This window comes from Oncorhynchus kisutch, linkage group LG1 (genome assembly GCF_002021735.2).
Source record: "Oncorhynchus kisutch isolate 150728-3 linkage group LG1, Okis_V2, whole genome shotgun sequence".
Lineage (NCBI taxonomy): Eukaryota > Metazoa > Chordata > Actinopteri > Salmoniformes > Salmonidae > Oncorhynchus > Oncorhynchus kisutch.
In genome coordinates this window covers 66,291,509-66,315,883 of record NC_034174.2, presented here as the reverse complement: position 1 = coordinate 66,315,883, position 24,375 = coordinate 66,291,509, and the positions used below count along the sequence as shown (strand labels likewise).

Sequence of the window (24,375 nt, the reverse complement as noted above, 5' to 3'; positions counted from 1 at the left end):
CTGGATGCTTCTGTGTGTTGCTCTGAATGGGAATCTGTTGGATGACTGGTATGATGTAGTTGTTGAGCGGCTTCACTGCAAGTATATTGTGTGTATCGAAATATTCAATAAAAAAACAATTTTATTATGATTCTTTTTTTAAACATCATCATTGCCAATAGTTACTGTAGACATTTGCATTACAAACCTGCACATACTGTTGCAAACTTGACATAGAGCGTTGGGCCAGTAACCAAAAGGTTGCTGGATTGAATCCCTGAGCTGACAAGAGTGTTGGAGAATGGTTGTAATTGAAAGTTTGCTGGATCAAATCCCCGAGCTGAGAAGGTAAACATCTGTTGTTCTGCCACTGAGCAAGGCTGTTAACCCACTGTTCCCCGGGTGCTGTGGATGTCAATTATGGCAGCCCCCTGCCCCTCCCTGATTCAGAGGGGTTGGGTTAAATGCAGAAGATGCATTCAGTTGTACAAGTGACCCTTACAAATGACATCATTGTGAACTTTGTAAACACTAGCAATAGAACCTGGCACCATATAGTCTGGATGGAGTACTTCAGCAAAAGTTTCTAAATGTAAATTGACAGTCAATCAAAATCTTACCTTAGGCTCCATTGGGTTGTTTTGACCATGTAGTTTGTAGTTACTCAGCCCCTAGGAGTTTTACCACCGATGTGAGAAAGTTGAGTATTAGCAGTCCATGGTGTTCCGTACTCCTGTAGGAGTGCCTACCCTGTGCCTCACTCAGTGAAAGCATACCCTCCCCAAAGCAGAAAAACTGGTTCCACCTTCAGCATACCTTCCCCATGCCTCAGTCAGCGAAAACATACCCTCCCCAAAGCAGACAAACTGGTTCCATCTTCGGCATCCCTTCCCAGCCACAAACTGTCACACACATTCTCCAGTCCAGGTAGGCAGGGTGATCATGGAAAACTGGCCTCTCAAGACTGGAACTGTGAGATGGAGAGTGCTCTGTTTTTCTCCATCAACACACCAAGACAGGTGGAAAAAAATATTTGTCTGTTGATATAACAAAAATGCAGAGGTGTGCCAAAGAGTTGTCTTGTTTCAAGGGAGGGGCAGCTAGGCATTCATTCATGACTCATGGTAATTAGAAGGCACAACAATGAAGGTGTGGCATGATTGAGAGATTAACACTTGAATAGAACTGAGTTATGAGACAACATTCTTACTACCGGTATGTAACCATACCTTTAAGGTGGGGCTCCTCCTCCTTCCAATTATCGTTAATGACAATTATGTAATCGTACTGACATTCTGATCAACCCAAACTCAACAAAACGATAACATCGGATGTGTAAAACAGAAATATAACTAATGACTAATTATGACGATTATCATAATGAACTTCAAGCAGTAGAGCCATTTTATTTTGAACATGTTACACCTTCATATTACTGTACATGAGAGTACTGACCTCAAGTGAAAACGCTGTATGTAAAGGCGATTCTCCCTGAGATGTTCTCTCTTACAGTGTATTACAAAACAGAAACATTCTCAAATGACTGATATGCAGTAGTTCTACTACAGAATGGCTTGAAATCAGATGTAACAATATTGTGAGGAACTTCCAAACAAATGTTCTCTGTGTGAATGGTAAACAAATAGAAAAAGAGTAACTTTAAAATGTCTTCATTTATCTCAGTCTATTCATCTGCAACACGTCCATAGATCAAACAGTGTGTAAACATATATTTTATCTATGTGAAGTATGTCCATTATTGTGCACTCTGTCTAGCTATAAAGGTCATACTGCCAACAGACCAGGTGCAAGAGGAATCTCAGACATTCATAAATAATTGACGATGCTGAAATGTGAATGACTGACTTACTCTAGGAAAAAAACTTCAGTCAAAATAAATCCATTATAGCTCTATAAATTACTCCCTTCAACACAAAAGCAATTACAGTACTTATTCTATGATCCTTCATTCCTTCTGTGCTACTGACACATCAGTTCTTTATACCACATTAACGTGTTTGCTGAATAAAAAGCAGAGAAATTCCACAATGCCCAGGTTAGAAAATGAACCCGGCTTCCTAAAATGTAGTTAAATAATAATCTCACTTGGGTTGGACTATTCAGACCTTGCTCTCAGAGGTCAAATGTCAGTCAGTGGGCCTCAAGGCAGAAGTCTCAGCCCTTAACCACAGATCTAGGATCAGATCACCCTACACTAAATCCTAACCTTAACGATTATGGGGATGAAATTTTTTATTATTATGACCCTGGACCAGTAATTATTATAGGGCCAACTTCTACCACCTCCATTGAACAGGTGGCTGGTTGGTCCACCGAGTCCAACCACCACTGGCCTCCTGTGAGGAAACAGAGAGAGAGAGATCCCCATTGACATTTCCCATTGTCTTTAGTCCTCTGATAGCTTCTCTTCTTACTCTCCCCTCCCACCAACCAGCTTGCAGAAAATAGAGTCATCTCTTTGACACAGATCAGCAGGGGTGTCAAACTCCACCACCTTCCCAGAATGCATCACCAGCACCCTGTCGGAGTCCAAGATGGTGTTGATCCTGTTGACAGAGAAAATCAAGGTGTCAAATTACGTTATAAAATATACCATGAAAACTTAAGTTATGTATAATTCGGTTTAAATGTCTACTAAAGCACTTAAGATTATTATGTAAAGTTGTGTTCTTCGAGTAATTTACCTATGGGCAATGGTGAGGACGGTCTTGTCTTGAAATGTCTCTCTGATTGTCTGTTGTAGCAGTTTGTCAGTCTTTTGGTCAACGCTGGCTGTAGCTTCGTCAATACACAGTATCTATAGAGAGGAAACAATGGTTGAGAAATAAAGCCATGTTAGTTTTTTATTTCACCTTTATTTAACGAGGTAGGCCAGCTGAGAACAAGTTCTCATTTACAACTGCGACCTGGCCAAGATAAAGCAAAGCAGTGCGACAAAAGAACAACACGGAGTTACACATGGAATAAACAAAAGTACAGTCAATAACAATAGAAAATCTATATACATTGTCTGCAAATGGAGTAAGGAGGTAAGGCAATAAATAGGCCATAGTAGCGAAGTAATTACATTTGAGCAAATTAACACTGGAGTGATAGATGTGCAAGTAGAAATACTGGTGTGCAAAAGAGCAAAAAAGTCAATAAAAACAATAAGGGGATGAGGGAGGTAGTTGGATGGGCTATTTACAGATGGGCTGTGTACAGCTGCAGCGATCAGTGAGCTGCTCAGATAGCTGATGCTTAAAGTTAGTGAGGGAGAAGTCTCCAACTTCAGCAATTTTTGTAATTCGTTCCAGTCATTGGCAGCAGAGACCTGGAAGGAAAGGTGGCCAAAGGAAGTGCTGGCTTTGGGGATGACCAGTGAGATACCTGCTGGAGCGCGTGCTCTGGGTGGGTGTTGTTATCGTGACCAGTGAGCTAAGATAAGGCGGAGCTTTACCTAGCAAAAACTTATAGATGACCTGGAGCCAGTGGGTCTGGCGACGAATATGTAGCGAGGGCCAGCCGACGAGAGCATACAGGTCGCAATGGTGGGTGATATATGGGGCTTTGGTGACAAAACAGATGGCACTGTGATAGACTGCATTCAGTTTACTGAGTAGAGTGTTGGAGACTATTTTGTAAATGACATCGCCGAAGTCGAGCATTGGTAGGATAGTCAGTTTTACGAGGGTGTGTTTGGCAGCGTGAGAGAAGGAGGCTTTGTTGCGAAATAGGAAGCCGATTCTAGATTTAATTTGGGATTGGAGATGCTTAATGAGTCTGGAAGGAGAGTTTACAGTCTAGCCAGACACCTAGGTATTTTTAGTTGTCCACATATTCGGGCGGGCGGGTGCAGGCAGCGATCGGTTGAAGAGCATGCATTTAGTTTTACTAGCGTTTAAGAGCAGTTGGAGGCCACGGAAGGAGTGTTGTATGGCATTGAAGCTCGTTTGGAGATTTGTTGACAGTGTCCAAAGAAGGGCCAGATGTATACAGAATGGTGTCGTCTGCATAGAGGTGGATCAAGGAATCACCTGCAGCAAGAGCAACATCATTGATATATACAGAGAAAAGAGTTGGCCCAAGAATTGAACCCTGTGGTACCCCCATAGAGACTGCCAGAGATCTGGACAACAGGCCCTACGATTTGACACACTGAACTCTATCTGAGAAGTAGTTGGTGAACCAGGCGAGGCAGTCATTTGAGAAACCAAGGCCGTTGAATCTGCCGATAAGAATATGGTGATTGACAGAGTCGAAAGCCTTGGCCAGGTCGATGAAGACGGCTGCACAGTACTGTCTTTTATTGATGTCAGTTATGATATCGTTTAGCGTGGCTGAGGTGCACCCGTGACCAGCTCGGAAACCGGATTGCACAGCGGAGAAGGTACTGTGGGATTCAAAATGGTCAGTGATCTATTTGTTAACTTGGCTTTCGAAGACATTGGAAAGGCAGGGCAGGATGGATATAGGTCTGTAACAGTTTGGGTCTAGAGTGTCACCCCCTTTGAAGAGGGGGATGACCGCGGCAGCTTTCCAATCTTTAGGAATCTCTGACGATACAAAAAGAGAGGTTGAACAGACTAGTAATAGGGGTTGCAACAATGGCGGCAGATAATTTTAGGAAGAGAGTGTCCAGATTGTCTAGCCCAGCTGATTGTCTAGTAATTGATATGGATGGTTGAATTCAAAGCCATGATAGTACTTGGTATGGATGGATGAATTCAAAGCCATGTTAGTAAATCGATATGGATGGATGGTGTGGGCTGGTTCTTACATTAGCTTCAGTCAGCAGAGCCCTGGCCAGACACAGCAGCTGTCTCTGTCCCAAAGAGAGAGACTTGCCCCGCTCTCCCACCTCAGCACCAAGACCACCTAAGATACACAGATGTTAGTGAGGACACCTGACCGAACTCTTACAGACAAACATGAACTAATTACTACCGTCACTCTCTTCCTTCCTTCCTTGTTCTTTCACTCTCACTTGGTTTGATACCAAACGTGAAAGTAGAATTAATGTCTTACAGGTACTAGACATGCTGTGTTTTTTTATGGGTCTAATCTAGGTCTGTGGCGGTCATGACATTTTGTGATTGTAAAGCAAATAACTGCCGGTCTCACGGTAATTGACCGTTAATTAACAAACACATTTGGCATCTCCTGGCTTCCACACGGATGCAGACCTTTGGAACCTCTACATTTTAAAAAGTCTAATAAACCTATGTAATATAACCTACACCATCACAATAAATCCATTATTTATTTTAGACAGGTCTAAAGAAACATGATATGAAGAAAATGCAGTCTATTTCAGAAGAACAGAAACGCATATTGAGTCGTCGTTATGTTAGGCCCTGATCTGGCTTTGCCATATGGCTGTGGGCGACACTATTTCAATTAGCAGACAAGATTTGCTTAGAATTCAGTGGCATTATTTTATAGTGTGAAGAATACAATTAAAAAAGAATACATACAGTTGAAGTCGGAAGTCGGAACTTGTTTTTCCACCACTCCACAAATTTCTTGTGAACAAGCTATAGGTTTGGCAAGACGGTTAGAACATCTACTTTGTGGATGACACAAGTAATTTGTCCAACAATTGTTAACAGACAGATTATTTCACTGTATCACAATTCCAGTGTGTCAGAAGTTTACAAACACTAAATTGACTGTGCCTTTAAACAGCTTGGAAAATTCCAGAAAATTATGTCATGGCTTTAGAAGCTTCTGATAGGCTAATTGACATTATTTGAGTCAATTGGAGGTGTACCTGTGGATGTATTTCAAGGCCTACCTTCCAACTCACTGCCTCTTTGCTTGACATCATGGGAAAATCAAAAGAAGTCAGCCAAGACCTGAGAAAAATAATTGTAGACCTCCACAAGTCTGGTTCATCCTTGGAGCAATTTCCAAACGCCTGAAGGTACCACGTTCATCTGTACAAACAATATCACGCAAGTATAAACACCATGGGACCTTGCAGTCGTCATACCGCTCAGGAAGGAGACGCATTCTGTCTCCTAGAGATGAACGTACTTTGGTGCAAAAAGTGCAAATCAATCCCAGAATGACATCAAAAGGACCATGTGAAGATGCTGGAGGAAAGAGGTACAAAAGTATCTTTATCCACAGTAAAACGAGTCCTAGAGCGACATAACCTGAAAGGCCGCTCAGCAAGGAAGAAGTCACTGCTCCAAAACCGCCATACAAAAGCCAGACTACGGTTTGCAACTGCACATGGGGAAACAAGAGCAGGCTTTTTGGAGAAATGTCCTCTGATCTGATGAAACAAAAATAGAACTGTTTGGCCATAATGACCATTGTTATGTTTGGAGGAAAAAGGGGGAGGCTTGCAAGCCGAAGAACACCATCCCAACCGTGGCACACGGGGGTGGCAGCATCATGTTGTGGGGGTGCTTTGCTGCAGGAGGGACTGGTGCACTTCACAAAATAGATGGCGTCATGAGGGAGGAAAATTATGTGGATATATTGAAGAAACATCTCAAGACATCAAGTTAAAGCTTGTTTGCAAATGGGTCTTCCAAATGGACAATGACCAAGCATACTTCCAAATTTGTGGAAAATGGCTTAAGGACAACAAAGTCAAGGTATTGGAGTGGCCATCACAAAGCCCTGACCTCAATCCTTTAGAAAATGTGTGGGCAGAACTGAAAAAGTATATGCGAGCAAGGAGGCCAACCAACCTGACTCAGTTACACCAGCACTGTCAGGAGGAATGGGACACAATTTACCCAACATATTGTGGGAAGCTTGTGGAAGGCTACCCGTAACATTTGACCCAAGTTAAACAATTTAAAGGCAATGCTACCTAATACTAATTGAGTGTAAGTAAACTTCTGACCCACTGGGAATGTGATGAAAGAAATAAAATCTGAAATAAATCACTATTATTATTCTGACAGTTCACATTCTTAAAATAAAGTGGTGATCCTAACTGACCTAAGATAGGGAATTTTTACTTGGATTTAAATGTCAGGAATTGTGAAGTTTAAATGTACAGTGAGGGAAAAAAGTATTTGATCCCCTGCTTATTTTGTACGTTTGCCCACTGACAAAGAAATTATCCGTCTATAATTTTAATGGTTGGTTTATTTGAACAGTGAGAGACAGAATAACAAATACATCCAGAAAAACGCATGTCAAAAATGTTATAAATTGATTTGCATTTTAATGAGGGAAATAAGTATTTGACCCCTCTGCAAAACATGACTTAGTACTTGTTGGCAATCAGAGGTCAGACGTTTCTTGTAATTGGCCACCAGGTTTGCACACATCTCAGGAGGGAATTTGTCCCACTCCTCTTTGCAGATCTTCTCCAAGTCATTAAGGTTTTGAGGCTGACGTTTGGCAACTCGAACCTTCAGCTCCCTCCACAGACTTTCTATGGGATTAAGGTCTGGAGACTGGCTAGGCCACTCCAGGAGATTAATGTGCTTCTTCTTGAGCCACGCCTTTGTTGCCTTGGCCGTGTATTTTGGGTCATTGTCATGCTGGAATACCCATTCACGACCCATTTTCAATGCCCTGGCTGAGGGAAGGAGGTTCTCACCCAAGATTTGATGATATATGGCCCCGTCCACTGTCCCTTTGATGCGGTGAAGTTGTCCTGTCCCCTTAACAGAAAAACACCCCCAAAGCATAATGTTTCCACTTCCATGTTTGACGGTGGGGATGGTGTTCTTGGGGTCATAGGCAGCATTCCTCCTCCTCCAAACACAGCGAGTTGAGTTGATGCCAAAGAGCTATATTTTGGTCTCATCTGACCACAACACTTTCACCCAGTTGTCCTCTGAATCATTCAGATATTCATTGGCAAACTTCAGACGGGCATGTACTGCGGGGCAAAAAAGTATTTAGTCAGCCACCAATTGTGCAAGTTCTCCCACTTAAAAAGATGAGGCCTCTAATTTTCATTATAGGTACACTTCAAGGTACACTATGACAGACAAAATTAGGGGAAAAAATCCTGAAAATCACATTGTAGGATTTTTTATTAATTAATTTGCAAATTGTGGTGGAAAATAACTATTTGGTCACCTACAAACAAGCAAGATTTCTGGCTCTCACAGACCTGTAACTTCTTCTTTTAGAGGCTCCTCTGTCCTCCACTCGTTACCTGTATTAATGGCACCTGTTTGAACTTGTTATCAGTATAAAAGACACCTGTCCACAACCTCAAACAGTCACACTCCAAACTCCACTATGGCCAAGACCAAAGAGCTGTCAAAGGACACCAGAAACAAAATTGTAGACCTGCACCAGGCTGGGAAGACTGAATCTGCAATAGGTAAGCATCTTGGTTTGCAGAAATCAACTGTGGGAGCAATTATTAGGAAATGGAAGACATACAAGACCACTGATAATCTCCCTTGATCTGGGGCTCCACGCAAGATCTCACCCCGTGGGGTCAAAATGATCACAAGAACTGTGAGCAAAAATCCCAGAACCACACAGGGGGACCTAGTGAATGACCTGCAGAGAGCTGGGACCAAAGTAACAAAGCCTACCATCAGTAACACACTACGCTGCCAGGGACTCAAATCCTGTAGTACCAGACGTGTCCCCCTGCTTAAGCCAGTACATGTCCAGGCCCGTCTGAAGTTTGCTAGAGAACATTTGGATGATCCAGAAGAAGATTGGGAGAATGTCATATGGTCAGACGAAACCATAATATAACTTTTTGGTAAAAACTCAACTCGTCGTGTTTGGAGGACAAAGAATGCTGAGTTGCATCCAAAGAACACCATACCTACTGTGAAGCATGGGGGTGGTAACATCATGCTTTGGAGCTGTTTTTCTGCAAAGGGACCAGGACGACTGATCGGTGTAAAGGAAAGAATGAATGGGGCCATGTATAGTGGGATTGAGTGAAAACCTCCTTCCATCAGCAAGGGCATTGAAGATGAAACGTGGCTGGGTCTTTCAGCATGACAATGATCCCAAACACACCGCCCGAGCAACGAAGGAGTGGCTTCGTAAGAAGCATTTCAAGGTCCTGGAGTGGTCTAGCCAGTCTCCAGATCTCAACCCCATAGAAAATCTTTGGAGGGAGTTGAAAGTCCGTGTTGCCCAGCAGCCTCAAAACATCACTGCCCTAGAGGAGATCTGCATGGAGGAATGGGCCAAAATACCAGCAACAGTGTGTGAAGACTTACAGAAAACATTTGACCTCTGTCATTGCCAACAAAGGGTATATAACAAAGTATTGAGATAAACTTTTGTTATTGACCAAATACTTATTTTCCACCATCATTTGCAAATAAATTCAATAAAAATCCTACAATGTGATTTTCTGGATTTTTCTTCTCATTTTGTCTGTCATAGTTGAAGTATACCTATGATAAATTACAGGCCTCTCATATTTTTAAGTGGGAGAACTTGCACAATTGGTGGCTGACTAAATACTTTTTTGCCCCACTGTATATGTGCTTTCTTGAGCAGGGGGACCTTGCGGGCGCTGCAGGATTTCAGTCCTTCACGGCGTAGTGTGTTACCGATTGTTTTCTTGGTGACTATGGTCCCAGTTGCCTTGAGATCATTGACAAGATCCTCCCTGAACAGGGAATACAGGAGGGGACTAAGTACACACACCTGGGGGGCCCCAGTGTTAAGGATCAGCGTGGCAGACGTATTGTTGCCTACTCTTACCACCTGGGGGCGGCCCGTCAGGGAGTGCCGGATCCAGTTGCAGAGGGAGGTGTTTAGTCCCAGAGTCCTTATCTTAGTGATGAGCTTCGTGGACACTATGGTGTTGAACACTGAGATGTAGTCAATGAACAGCATTCTCACATAGGTGTTCCTTTTGTCCAGGTGAGAAAGGTCAGTGTGGAGTGCGATTGAGATTGCGTCATCTATGGATCTGTTGGGGCGGTATGAGAATTGGACTGGGTCTAGGGTGTCCGGGAGGATGCTGTCGATGTGAACCATGACCACCCTTTCAAAGCACTTCATGGCTACTGACGTGAGTGCCACGGGGTGGTAATCCTTTAGGCAGGTTACCTTCGCTTCCTTGGGCACAGGGACTATGGTGGTCTGCTTGAATCTATGCACTTAAATAGCAAATGAAGGAAACGTTTCCCATGATTCATTTTAATGCCAGCAAGGGAGGCTATACTTCTGTTTTAAAGCAAAGCAATGTGTTTAATATTAGGGAAGCCTAGCTTATAGAAAGCTGATGGGATCCTGCTCTTTTTAATAGAGGCCATCAAAACACTGTTCTCTCCCACAATTTCATATCCTATAGAAATGTTGCGCAACATGAGCTCATGAAGTGTTTGATTTGATTTCTGATTACATTTGCATTGCTGTCAGAGTGATTAGAAGGACACTAGAGTGCTGAGTACCAGGCGGTTAGCAAGTTTGGTAGGCTACTAATGACCATCAGCAGCATCAGAGCTTGGAGAAGCCTAGTTACCATGACTAAACGGTCACGCGGAATTTGACTGCGGTCATGACTCGTGACTGCCGGTGTGGCGGTAATATGGTCACTAACAGCCCTAGTCTAATCATAGAATGACATATAGATGGATATATTACATATAGAATCGCTATTAATGTCATATGATCGCCGTGTCATAACTTTTATCATGTATTAACTTTTAATGTGGCATAAAAACAACCAGTCATGAAGTTCACTTGATTGTGAAACAATCACTTCAAAAGGCACTCCTTTTAGCAACCCACGCATGTTTGTCCACTCACAAAATAATTCCAGCATTCTGTGCACCCGCAATTTTCTGAATGGAAAGACAAATCTGTTACAAAAAAACTAAAAGTGTAATGACATTCAGCGATTGTCATTAGGCCCACTACTCTTGTAGCCTGAATTGATGCATCCAATGCTGTACGTGCGCATCTGTCACTTATCTCCGCCTTCGCAACATTTTTGTGTTCTCTTCGAACCACAGCACGTGGACCAATTTTAAATAAACTCGCTCATTTTCATGCAGCTGACAAGCGGTAATGTTAAATAATGGTGTCATTGCATATAGTTTTCTTGGCATTTCCTTATAATTATTGCAATGGGCAACGGTTTACCAGGACGGCTTATTTTCACCCATGTTTGATACCCCTCCTCTCCATTGGTCTCTCATTCTGTTTGTCTGTTTAATTCAACTCCTCCTCCTATTTCTTATCCGCTATATCACCCTTTCATTTGCATGCTTTTTCATCATCCATCTCCCTTCTATCACCATCACAATCTCCCTCCTCTATTGTCCTCAATACTCTCCCACCCTCCCGCTTTCTCACCAATGCGGTTGATGACAGGGCTGAGGTGACAGTGTTCCAGGACCTCCAGTAGCCGGGGGTCAGGGTGACATCCACATGGGTCCAGGTTCTCCCTCACTGTCCCGCTGAACAGGAATGGGTCCTGGGGGATAATGGCCAGTTTGGACCTGCAGGGGGAGCCACAAATACAGTGTGAAAGATTGATCTGTCAACTACTCTAGATTCATGAATGAATGAAGGAAGGAACACAGATTTCTTATAGTTAAAAATATGCAGATGTGCACGATGAATGTCGTCACCTATAAAGGGCTTTTATTACAGATGCACAGATCACCATCCAAGTACACAATAATGTCTACTTGGATAGCAGTTGGAAAAGTACAAAAAAACATTCAAATCCATTATAATCATATCACCACCATATTCATCAACATCATCTCTTAATCCTGTCACCTGAGCTGGGCCAGTCCCACCTGTCTGGTGTCCACTCCGTCCAGTAAGATCTGACCCTGGTTCAGCTCCACCATGCGGAAGAGGGCCAGGAACAGGGTGGACTTTCCTGAGCCCGTCCGGCCCACCACCCCCACCTTCTCCCCAGGCCGGACCACCAGGCTCACCCCGTCCAGGGCGTTGGGCAGCCCCTCTCTGTAGGACAGCACGGCCCCACGGAACTCCACCCAACCCTGCTCCGGCCACGAGGTGGGCACCTATGGTAAAGACGGAAGTAGATGGGTCCTCAGTCATTTAACAAATGTACTTGTTTTTTATTCCCCTGAGTGGCCACTTCAGTAAGAAGTAACTGACCAGGCTAAAAGGCCCAAAGAACTTGAACAAATAAATTTTGTAATTTTAGAAATAACATCTATCCAACACCTCATAAAGACAACCACTGAAAACCTGCCACATAACCTTCTAAAGGTCTACAGAGTGGTGTACACTTCTGACATTGAAAAAAATGAATTATGAAACCTCTTCAATGAGGTGCAGCTGAGTGGTATACTATAGGACACACGCCCTCACCTGTGGGTTGCTGTGTTGTGGCTCAGTGGGCAGGGTGGTGGAGTACTCCTCGGTGCGCTCCACACTCACCAGCTGCAACTCTGTCTGGGTGAAGCTGAAGATGAGGCTTGACAGCAGGCCTGTGATGGACAGAGCATAGGACAGGGACAGACCCACCAGACCTGGCAGGGAGAACACCCATAGGACAAACAGTCATTATTAAGGCCTAGACACAGCAAACAGGACATGCCTAGAGTATACTCAATACAAAACAATATTGCCCTCAGAACAGCCTCAATTTGTCAGGGAATGGACTCTACAAGGTGTCAAAAGTGTTCCACAGGGATGCTGACCCATGTTGACACCAATGCTTTCCACAGTTGTGTCAAGTTGGCTGGATGTCTTTTGGGTGGTGGACCATTCTTGATATACACAGGAAACTGTTGCGCGTGGAAAAACCCAGCAGTGTTGCAGTTCTTGACACAAACTGTGCGCCTGGCACCTACTACAAAATATTTTGTCTTACCCAGTCACCCTCTGAATGGCACATACACAATCCATGTCTCAATTTTCTCAAGGCTTAAAAATCATTTAACTTGTCTCCTCCCCTTCATCTACACTGATTGAAGTTGATTTAACAAGTAACATCAATAAGGGATCATAGCTTTCACCTGTTCAGGCGATGTCATGGAAAGAGGTGTTCTTAATGTTTTGTACACTCAGTGTACATATACTGATACTATTTCTAAATTCTCCTCTACACCAGCCTCAACAACTAGTAGACATAAACAGTGTAATCTGAGTCAAGGCCTGTGTTGTGCTAGGTCTGTGCTGACTATGGGACACATGCTAACACGCTAGCTTGCTGCTCACCTGGGTCGATGGATTTGAACTGGTGCTGGACGACGGCGATCACGCCGATGCCCGTCACCACAACGACGCCGATCATCTGCAGGCGGATGTCCAGCCACTGCATGGCGGCGTTGCAAAGGAACAGACAGCGCTGGTTCTGCTCCAGGCGCCGCTCATTCTCCTCCTCGAATCTGGAACCACAACAGACAGAGAACATGAACCTCCTTCCACTCAAAGTTAACCTAATTCATGCATTGATAGCAATATTTCAGCTGTAACCGCAGGCAGACAACTGTGTATTTAAACTGAAATCCTATTCACTTATTTTTACATTTTCAAATATTACAGTAGTAGCCAGCACAAAAAACATGTTTCGGCTTAGACCTTGGACTGGTCCTAGAGAGGTACAGGTTAAGCAGGCTTTTGTGCCAGCTCAGCACTAACCGCTAACACCCCTGATTCAACTAGCCAAATCAAAGTTGGCAACCACAGATCTAGGTTGGCCTAAAATATAAATTCCTCATTCTAACTTTACCGTCCTCACCTGGAGGCACTGGAACTTGCTCGGATGGTACCCAGGCCACTCAGCGTCTCAGAGAAATGTGAATACACCGGCGAGAGGGTGAGGCTGCACAGACGCTTTAGGTCTCTGGATGTGTGTCGGTAGAAGCGCTGTGTGCAGTGGTAAAGCAGGCCCAGGGGAAGCAGGGGCACTAGGACCCAGGGCAGGCCGTAGCTCATCACTATCAGCATGCCCAGTAGGCCGAAGATGTTAGCCAGCAGGATGTTGAGGAAGAAAGGGAGAGTGTCGTCCACGCTATACAGGTCGGAGGAGAAGCGGTTAAGGATGCGGCCCAGCGGTGTAGTGTCAAAGAAGGTAACTGTAGCCTGGAGTGATATAGAGAGAGGCGGGTCAGGGGTAGTTAGGTGTGTTTGTACTCTATCATGGCAATGTAAATAGTAAACATTACAAACACGTGGATTAAGGTGGTCTAGCAGTCTAAACCGCTGCCTCCCGATCACATATAGCGCTGCAGCATGGGACCAAAGCCTTTTCAGCCTAAAACTAGCTTTCCCACTGTCTCTCCTCTATCCAATAAAGCATTTTGTTTAAGTACAAAAAAAGTATGTTTAATATATATATATATATATATATATTTTTTTTTACAAACAGTACCCAACACTAGAAATGTGTGGACACACAAGTACACTGTAAATTATTTGAAAGCATCAACTCTCACACAGTGGAGGCTGCTGAAGGGAGGACGGCTCATAATAATGGCTGGAATGGAGTCAATGGTGTGGTATCAACCACGTCTTTGATGTGTTTGATATCATTCTATGGACTCCATTCCAGCCATTACTATGAGCCATCTTCCCCTCAACAGCATCCACTGCTCTCACAGCATGAGTTGAGAAGTTTTCAAAATTTATGATTTTTATGCTACAAATTTAAAATACTGCCTTTGCATGATTGAAACCATGACCATGACTAAACCAGTTTCCCGAGGAGTCAACTTAACAGAAAAAGCCCACCTTGAGGACTGTGTCCAGCAGTCTGTTGTGGACAACCGATGCTGCACGGATGCCTCCATAGGCGAAGAGGAAGGCTCGGATGGCAGTGAAGATCGTGTTAGCCCCCGCAATGGAACCGTAAACTGTCAGATAGAACTTCACCTCTGAGCTTATGTTGGCGAAAGGTGTTGTTTCCATAATACTGACCGGGTGCCTGGAGATAAGGGGAGAAAACATGCATTTTAATATGCATTTGCTTTATAAATCTTGTTATGTGTGTGTGCTGCATCATGGATGTCTGTGGGATTTGACACCTCATCCTTTTACTGCACAATCTAAAATATGTAGAGGCTCTGTATATAAATGTATCTAAGTATGACTTAAAGCAGTGTGGAGTCATAAGTGGATTATATAAGAGGAATCACACTGCACATTCTGAGTAATTGGAATCTTATCTAGGGTATCAGTGTTAACATTGTAACAACCTCTAACTTACATTAGTCCTCCAGGAGAGAATAGCAGCAGATGTGGTGAGCTGTAGGCAGGCATTAGAACACTCTGGGAGGAACCATTGTTCTTCAGGTTAGAGATCCAGTGGGACAGCCACCAGTCAGACACATTCTTAGAGGCTGAGGGACAAAGACAGCAAAATGTACAAAACATACACAAGCCTGCAAAGGCAACAGAAGTGTGATGTGATTAAGGCACCAGGTGGTCACTGTACCTTGCATGAGGAGTAGGGACAGTAGGATGGAGACAGCCAAAGCCCCTCCTACCGCTCTCCAGTAGGTGTGGTAAACCTTCCAGGCCAGCCCGCCCACAGCCTTCTGCTCCTCCCCTGAGAGTGAAGACTCCACCTCTGCAAACAGCTCATTGGACAGACCCTGCTCCTCCTCTCGCTCAATAACATCTGATTCAAGTCAGAATGCATATAAAAACTCAATTCAACCACTCAACCACTCAATTCAAGATGTAGAAAGTAATTAAATGGAGCTTCGTTCCTCTGCATCAGTGATATTAGCACTGTGTCGCAAGCAATATATTCCCAAAACACAATGCTAAGAGACATTAATGACTACTGTTACCTTTCTCCTTTGCATTACTGTCATTCTTCCGGTTCTTGGGCACTGCTTCTACCAAGGGAAGGACCTCTTCAGGTGTACCTATTTAAAACAAATTAGTTTATTCAGACATATAAATGTGTTAACACAGAAAAGTAATTCATTATTCCATTATCAATTGAAGAACATAAGGCCCAAGTTCACTACCAGTTTTAATAATTGTTCCATTGTCCATGAGAATCACCACATCAGCTTTGTCCACAAACTCTATGCGGTGGGTGCAAAGGATTCTGGTCTTGCTCCTGAGGATTCCCATGATGCATCTCTCCATGAGGTGATGGGCCACGTCAGTGTCTACTGCTGCCAGTGGATCGTCCAGGAGGAAAATGTCTTTCTCCTTGTGTGTTTAAAAGAGAGAGGGGGAGTAATGCAGATGTGTGCAAGAGAGATAAAGACAAAGAGAGATAAACCTTCAGTACAAAAAGCTAATCATTGAATGTTTTCTGCTATCCAAACTCCCAACCCGGTAAAAGCTTGCTTGTTAAATCAAGTTGGAGATTCACTGTTGTGTTACCATGGAATCTGGTGAGGACTCTTACCATGTAAACAGCTCTGGCCAAGGCCAGGCGAGCTTTCTGTCCTCCACTCAGATTAACTCCATTCTCTCCCACCTCGGTCCTGTCCCCATTAGGCAGAATCTGAACAAACAAGACAATTCAGTCAAATACTTTCATATGCACCGAGTTTGGAATTTGTGTTTATAACATTCATTGGATATATCAAATATATTAGGGGTTGTACTGGGCCAAAATAAAATGGAATGGGGGAGAAAGCTAGCATTGAGGTTGTCTGTGAGGATAAGAGAGATTGAAGCAGAGACAGAAACAAATAAAGAGAGTGAAAAAGAAAAAGAGATGCTGAGTCTCACATTGATGTCGTCTGTGAGAGCACAGGCCTCCACCACGGCCTGGTAGAAGGAACTGTTGTAGTCTCTGCCAAACAGGATGTTGTCCCGAACTGTTGCATGCTGGATCCATGGCTCCTGAGCGGCTAGACCAAAACCATCCTCCCTGCCCTGGACGTATACAACACCTCCACGCCTACAGAGGGAAGTAATAACTCAATGATAGATCGAAAAAGGTCACTGAAATAAACAAACAAAACAACTTTACTTGAGCTTTGTAAACTTAGTAAATGAGGCGATGAGCACTACCTGTTGAGTTCTCCAGTGATGGCTGCCAGTAACGAGCTCTTCCCAGAGCCCACCTTTCCCACCACAACAACTAGGGATCCCTGACGGACAAGAAAAAAAGCATTACAACATTGCAGTGATTCGGTGGTAGACCCCATGATTTACACGCTGTATAGGTTACATAGTTTGTGATGCAGGGTACACACCTTAGTGATGGTGAGGTTGAGGCTATGGAGCAGCAGACTTCCTTTGGTGGATTCAGTCTCAGAGCCTGTATCTCCCTCTGTGGGGTGGTCTGGCCCCCCAGGCCCCTGCCATGAGAATGTGCCCTGACTCATCACAATGGTGTCCTGGGGGTCCTCAGGAGCCACTGTAAGTTGGAGCCACAAAGTCAATGAAAAACATTCATACACATAATCGCATATCTCACTTTCATAGACAGAGTTATTGAACATGTATTAATTAATAATGTATGTACAAGCAAAATGTACTTAATTTATGCTGCGCACTCACACACACACCCACCATGACTGAAGTATGCATCAAGGTCCTGGTTGGGCAGCTTGAGGAAGCGTTGGATGCGGTCCAGGGACACCTTGGCCTCCAGGGTGCCGTTGAGGACCCAGGGGAAGCTGTTGAGGGGGAGAATCAGCATGCCCACTAGAGCCAGAGTGGTGAACACCTGCAATGGAGGAGGGGAAGTGTCCCTATTCGAATTAGTCTCATGTACCCACATCCTCATTGTGTTCCTGGGTATCAGCTAGTAGGTCTTTCAACAGTTAATACGTCTCTTCCAATGTCCATTCTGGCATAGCCACCACTTGGAATGTTCTATCCGAAACATTACTTCATACAAGGTGGTATGCTAGTGAGGACATTGGAACAGATTGATTGCAAAATAGTTTGCTGACATTTAAAAGTGAAGCGCTCTAGTTTCACAAAATGAAACATGCCTACCTTGGCTGCAGTGAGCTCATGGCCGAGCAGCACGTATGTGACGAAGGTGATGATAGATATGACTACGGGTAGAGCTCCCCAGGTGTACACACACAGTGCATCCAGGTACTTAATGGCCTTGAGGTGGGACAGCTCTTGCCTCCGACAATCTGCTATCTTCTGGGCAAAGTAGGCCCCCCAGTTGTAGAACTTGATGACTCGTATTCCAAAGAGGACCTCTGTCATTAGCTGGAAGGCAAGGACAGGGCAGACAGACAACATTGAATGAGTTCACATCTGATATCAAAGTATTTTAATATAAAAGCTGTAGGACTAGGTCTACAAGAACCCATATAGTATGTATGAAGTTGTATAATGCAATTACTACTTTATTACTACTTAATAGTACTACTCTAAACAATAAACATAGTGTCCATATTGATGTTTGCTATGGTTGGTGTGTTAAGATAAAAGTCAAAGATCGCCAAAGCCATAGAGAATTTCTCACCTTGACACGACTATCCTTATGTGTGAGCATTTGCTTGTTATTCTCCATGATCTTCGAGGCCAGCACCTTATTGAGCGGCACCAGCAGCAGAGCCACACCCAGTCCTCCTAGGAAGGCCACGCCCACCTGCAGGTAGAGCAGGTAGAGGGCAATAGAGAACTGGAAGGGCAGACTCCACATCTCGTGGAAACTGTTGAAGAAGTTGACCACGCGGTCCGTGTCCGTGCTCATGAAGTTGACCACCTCACCCAGGGTGAACCGCGCTGCCAAGCCACCGCCGTTGACCCGCAGTGTTTTGCCATAGATGGAGGAGATGAGGGCGGCGCGCGCCGAGAGTGAGACCTTTGAGACCTCAAAGACAAAGAGGTTCCGGATGAGGGCGGAGAATAAGGTGCTGAAGAAGAGGCCCGTGGCACACCAGGCCCCCCAGCTGATGGGGGCCCCCTCCTCCTCCATGTAGGTCACCAGGCTGCTGAGGAGCAGGGGCCCCGCAAAGCCCAGCATGTTGCCTGCTAGCTTCAGCACACCAAGCAGGTAGTAGCGCAGCCCGAAGGCTTTGTGCAACACTTTTAACAGTCCTACCTCCTCCACTGCTATGCCAGATAGTTCCTCCTGGAGGGGTGAAGTCCATGTTCCATTCTGTAGGCTCCTGCTTGCAGGCCTGGGTGTAGTTTTCCCTCTCTGTGTTGCTGCCCGCTGTTGGCAGTCCTCCCAGCAGCGGAGGAAGTGTCGGCGCACTACGCTGGTGCGCAGTCTCCGGGGAAGGAGATAGACGTCGCATGGCCTCTCCAGCTCCCCACGCCGCCCACGCCTCAGCAAAGGGTTCAACCACAGGTACAGCAGGCGGGAGATGCAGCCACTGCCATCCTCTGCCACCATCTCTCCCGTGTCCTGGTAGAAACTCTCTGGGATGAGGAGTGAGCTGTCTGCATCATTGACGGACATGGAGGTGTAACTCCATTCACCAACACAGGGAGCAGCGAAGGCCAGGAGGTAGACCAGGAGAGGGAGTCCCCGGGTGGCTGCGAGCACCAGCCGTGCTACTCTAAGGGGCTCCGCCAGGTCCAGGTAGGTGGAATCCCGGGCGTAAGCCAGCAGGATGACCACCAGGTTAGGGATAGGCAACAGCACCAGCAGTAGTAACATAGAGGGACCCCTTGTTCTTCTATGGATGGACCTCTGGAGGACAAGCAGGGCCCCAAAGTGGACCAGCCAGGCTAGAACGGCACATCCATCAGCCAGGACGTCCAGGTACATGTCCCCCCGGTGGAGGAGGGCCACCAGGACTAAGTCCCCCACAAAGAGCAGGGCCACCAGTAGGGCCGAGGCCACCCTGAGGCCCCAGCCACACGGGGGAGAGGGCCGGAGGAGACTGCATCTGTGTAATGCAAAAGGATAAAATGGTACATGAGCAGTCTGAAATATGGCCTGGCTAGATATAATAACTGATAAAGATGCCGATCTACAGAATGGGATCCAGTACAGACATGAACTAGACATGAACTAGACATGAACTTACTGTTCTGGAGGTATGCATCTTTATTTTACCTAGGTGCAATATGGGGGCCTGTATTGCATGCTACTGTATGTACTGTAGGATTAATAGTGGCCAGAATGTTCTAGCCTATGCCTTGTGATTTTGTGAGCGGCCTGACTGTGACCTAAAGTTACCTCTGAGCACTCAGGTAGACGGCACTGAAGACGGCCACCACAGCGTGAGCCAGGGCTCCCAGAACCAGCTGGTTAAAACAGGGGCTGATGGCTCCATCCCGCCACACTGGGAACGGGTCAAGGGTGTCCGTGTGGCACAGGCCAGAGATTAACTCACTGGGGCCAAAATCAGCCACCACACCTGTCCCCATTCTCCAAGCATCTGGGGAAAAGATATATACACAATTTACACTACTGTTCAAAAGTTTGGGGTCACTTAGAAATGTCATTGTTTTTGAAAGAAAAGCACATTTTTTTGTCCATTAAAATAATATCAAATTGATCAGAAATACATTGTAGACGTTGTTAATGTTGTAAATAACTAGTAGCTGGAAACGGCAGATTTTTAATGGTTTATATACATAGGCGTATAGTGGCCCATTATCAGCAACCATCACTCCTGTGTCCACTGGCACGTTGTGTTAGCTAATCCAAGTTGATCATTTTAAAAGGCTAATTGATCATTAGAAAACCCTTTGGCAATTATTTTAGCACAGCTGAAAACTGTTGTACTGATTAAAGAAGCAATATACTGGCCTTCTTTAGAGTAGTTGAGTATCTGGCGCATCAGCATTTGTGGGTTTGATTACAGGCTCAAAATATCCAGAAACAAATAACTTTCTTCTGAAACTCGGTCTATTCTTGCTCTGAGAAATGAAGGCTATTCTATGTGAGACATTGCCAAGAAACTGAAGATCTCGTACAACGCTGTGTACTACTCCCTTCACAGAACAGCTCAAACTGTCTCTAACCAGAATAGAAAGAGTGGGAGGCCCCAATGCACAACTGAGCAAGAGGACTACAGCACAGTTCTGTACTACCTAGCTATAGTTACACTACATATATAGCTAAATTATTTGTTTTAAGAAATGTGTTGGTCTCTCAATAAGCAGTCTACTGTCAACTCATTTGAAGCCCTCTATGATTCAGTTGCACATGGTTTAGCTAGCTAGCTGTCATATTCTACTGGTCAGCCACACTTGCTTGGGGGGAAAATGTGTAAACATTGGGACGAGACTGGCTAGCAAATCCCTCAACAGCAGCGTGTGTTATTGTTCGTCAAGTTAATTAAACATTGCCTTTTGCATGATATAAAGCGTATATATGGCAAGACTCTCTCTGCAACTTGGGATAACACAATTGTCAATATAAAGTTAAATACCTGTTCACAGCTTTGGATTTATGGGAGAATGTAGCGTTTGGTGGCGGAGCATCAGCAGTGTGACAACTTCCGGTGACGAGACAGATATTTTTCTCCAAAGCGTAGGGTGCGTTCGCAATTGTATACAAAATGTATAAAGATTGGAATGAAAGTTACAATAACTTTCTAGATTAGAAATCCAAATTAAAAACATATTTTCGCCCAAAAAATTAACTCATGTAACAACATTTTTTTTATTATTATATATTTTTATTTCACCTTTATTTAACCAGGTTGGCTAGTTGAGAACAAGTTCTCATTTACAACTGCGACCTGGCCAAGATAAAGCATAGCAGTGTGAACAGACAACAACACAGAGTTACACATGGAGTAAACAATAAACAATAAAGTCACAACATATTAAAACACTTAGATTTTTCAGGCTACACCATAAATAGAACAATAAAACAATGTATGGTTATTAGTTACATTGAGCATAAAAGACACAGGATGCTTCTCTATATGGAATGTTTTTTTTATTCCGTATCAGAAATATCAGTAAGAAAAGTCCTATAAAAGACAGGTAGGTAGGTAGGTAGGTAGGTAGGTAGGTAGGTATGTAGGTATGTATGTATGTATGTATGTATGTATGTATGTATGTATGTATGTATGTATGTATGTATGTATGTATGTCTTTAAAATATAAATATATAATCACAAAGTTGAATAGTTTACAAATAATAAAATGCATTTATTTTTAAATGTAAGTAAACTGCAGGTGAACAGAATATTATTTGGTGACAGACAGAGTCACAGGCTATCAATACTATGAAGGCCTACATTGAAAATAAGACATATTATTGGACAAGCTCTGCATTGTGTTTGGTTTGAGGTAGGCTATGCTGTATTATCTGTGTCTCTGTAGATGTGTGTGTGTGTCAATAAGTCTGATTCGATGGCAACTCTAACATACACAATTCCAAACCTGCGCATCTCCTTGTTCCAGCATTGCGCCCCAGGTTTCTTCTCACGGCCAAACAAACCGCAGAACCAGCCACAACACTTGTTTTTCTTGGGAGCCAGCTCCAGCCAGAAGAGGGGTCAGAGTTCCTGTGAACAAACAGAGCTCGTGAGCAGGCAGTGGTGTGTATTCATGAATGCCAAGGGAAGCCAGTCTTTCCCAAAACAATTACCAAGAAAAAAAACATAAAATAATTAATCTTTCATCTCTCTGTGTTTCATAATTTCCCTTTAATTCGCAAGAGGCTGAATATGCAGTATCTCCACTGAGAAAGCATCCACACGACCGAAACAGCGCCCCTCTGCCGCTGTACAGTATGTGTAGGCCATCTATCTGATGCTGTCTGGTCCAAAAGAGTAAACCATTGTTGACGGCTATAGCTTTGAACACAAGGGAAGCCAGCAAGCATTTGGGCTCCCTTGATAAAATTGTATATAAAATAATAGCCAATCAATAATAGCCAATTAAACTGTGTGCGTTCAACTGTAAATGGTCCTGGCGCACTAAAAAAGTGTCAATGGATGCCAGTTTGGATTTTCCTTCACTCTTATCAAATTGTATTGAGAGCATACTGTCATTTAAAGAAACAACTTCAATTGTTGCATTTTGGTGATTTCATGCAAATTGCCATTTCCTATATTTGTCATGGATGGAGATAGGTATTTGGACTTGTGGTTTTACTTAATTCTCCGTACTGGCCAATGATTATAAAAGCGATTCTGATCCAACCATTAAGTCATACATTGTGCCCTTGGCCTGAGAGGATGGACGTTCAATATGTAGCTAGATGGTGAAGGCTAATGTTAGCTAGCTAACGTTGCCCATGAAAGGACGTAAGGCTAGCGAGCAAGCATTTTAGCCAGGTAGCATAGGACAACCAAAAATAAAAGCATGTACTGTTTGACAGAGTGATAGACTGTTTTGTCAACATGAAAGAGAGAAGGATGGCATTGGCTGCAGCTCAGTATGGGACAGACAACATTCAAATTGACTGATATTATCAATGAGACAACACAGAATACAGTGTAGCTTACCTTCTCAACTGGGGTGAGGAGTTTTTCCCAGCACTTGCTTTCTCGATATGTAGGTCCATCTTGGTTTTTATCTGGGGTAAATGGTAAAGTGACAACATAGGAACTGTTAGAACAGAAGTGCATTGTTATTGCCCAACATGTTAACAGCTGCGTACTCAAGGGGATGTAACTTCATTTTGTATGTATGTATTCTTATTTGCTGACAATTATTATGACTAAATAAAAAATATTTGATCACATAAAAAAAGTAGCTGTGTCCTCAACATTGGATATTGTTGTGAAATTGTGAATGAAAAAACATTGTGGAATACAAGTAATTTACAAGAGACTAGGCCTGATTCTGAATGTACCACACCAACAGTAACAGTGTTCTACCTGTATCATCCAGGGTGCTAGTCTCTCTCTTGACCGGGATGTTGATGCAGTATGGCCGGTCATCACCCTTCTTGGTGTCCTTGGCGAAGGTCAAGGTAGACCTCAGGTAAGCCATGATCTCACTGACCGCAATGTTGCATACCAGCAGAGATCGTCTGTCTGGATACAGCTGGGATTTACATCTTGCACATTGACAGAAGGTCTTGAAGTATTCCTTCCTAATGTAGAGTTTAATGTCTTCTAAGAATTTGGCCATATTGTCTGGCTCATTGTTGAGTTACTTCAGTGCCTAAGACTATACAGTGCCTCCAACACTCTACTCAACAAATTGGATGCAGTCTATCACAGTGACATCCGTTTTGTCCCCAAAGCCCCATACACTACCCACCACTGCGACCTGTACTCTCTCGTTGGTTGGCCCTCGCTTCATACTCGTCGCCAAACCCACTGGCTACAGGTTATCTACAAGTCTCTGCTAGGTAAAGCCCTGCCTTATCTCAGCTCACTGGTCACCATAGCAGCACCCACTCGTAGCACTCGCTCCATCAGGTATATCTCACTGGTCACCCCCAAAGGCAATTCCTACTTTGGTTGCCTTTCCTTCCAGTTCTCTGCTGCCAATGACTGGAACGAACTGCAAAAATCACTGAAGCTGGACACTCATATCTCCCTCACTAGCTTTAAGCGCCAGCTGTCAGAGCATCTCACAGATCACTGCACCTGTACATAGATGGGCTGTTTACAGATGGGCTATATACCTCATCCCCTTACTGTATTTATTTATTTATCTTGCTCCTTT

At 44.0% G+C, this 24,375-nt stretch overlaps 1 protein-coding gene across 5 annotated transcripts; it reads right to left on the bottom strand.

The window, feature by feature from the left end:
• Positions 1–1,357: 1,357 nt before the first annotated feature.
• On the bottom strand, positions 1,358–21,260 carry LOC109888999 (multidrug resistance-associated protein 7). Of its 5 annotated transcripts, none has more exons than XR_004210838.1 (22): positions 21,168–21,260; positions 19,967–20,168; positions 18,296–19,673; positions 17,809–18,036; positions 17,377–17,533; positions 17,058–17,221; positions 16,873–16,952; positions 16,588–16,759; positions 16,259–16,357; positions 15,867–16,056; positions 15,684–15,761; positions 15,323–15,508; positions 15,095–15,227; positions 14,620–14,812; positions 13,628–13,971; positions 13,105–13,274; positions 12,253–12,413; positions 11,706–11,939; positions 11,254–11,399; positions 4,760–4,857; positions 2,685–2,797; positions 1,358–2,546 (listed from the first exon to the last, which is right to left on the bottom strand). XR_004210838.1 is itself a non-coding variant. In XM_020480144.2 (22 exons), exons 2-22 carry the CDS (start codon positions 20,155–20,157, stop codon positions 2,411–2,413), a joined length of 4,671 nt encoding a protein of 1,556 aa, XP_020335733.1. In that variant the 5' UTR covers positions 20,158–20,168; positions 21,168–21,260; the 3' UTR covers positions 1,358–2,410. The 5 variants fall into 5 exon arrangements, 2 of the variants coding, with proteins under 2 accessions (XP_020335733.1, XP_031686379.1); XM_020480144.2 differs by having other exon boundaries at positions 11,686–11,939; XM_031830519.1 differs by lacking the exon at positions 21,168–21,260 and adding an exon at positions 20,368–20,393 and having other exon boundaries at positions 11,686–11,939.
• Between the last annotated feature and the right edge of the window lie 3,115 nt (positions 21,261–24,375).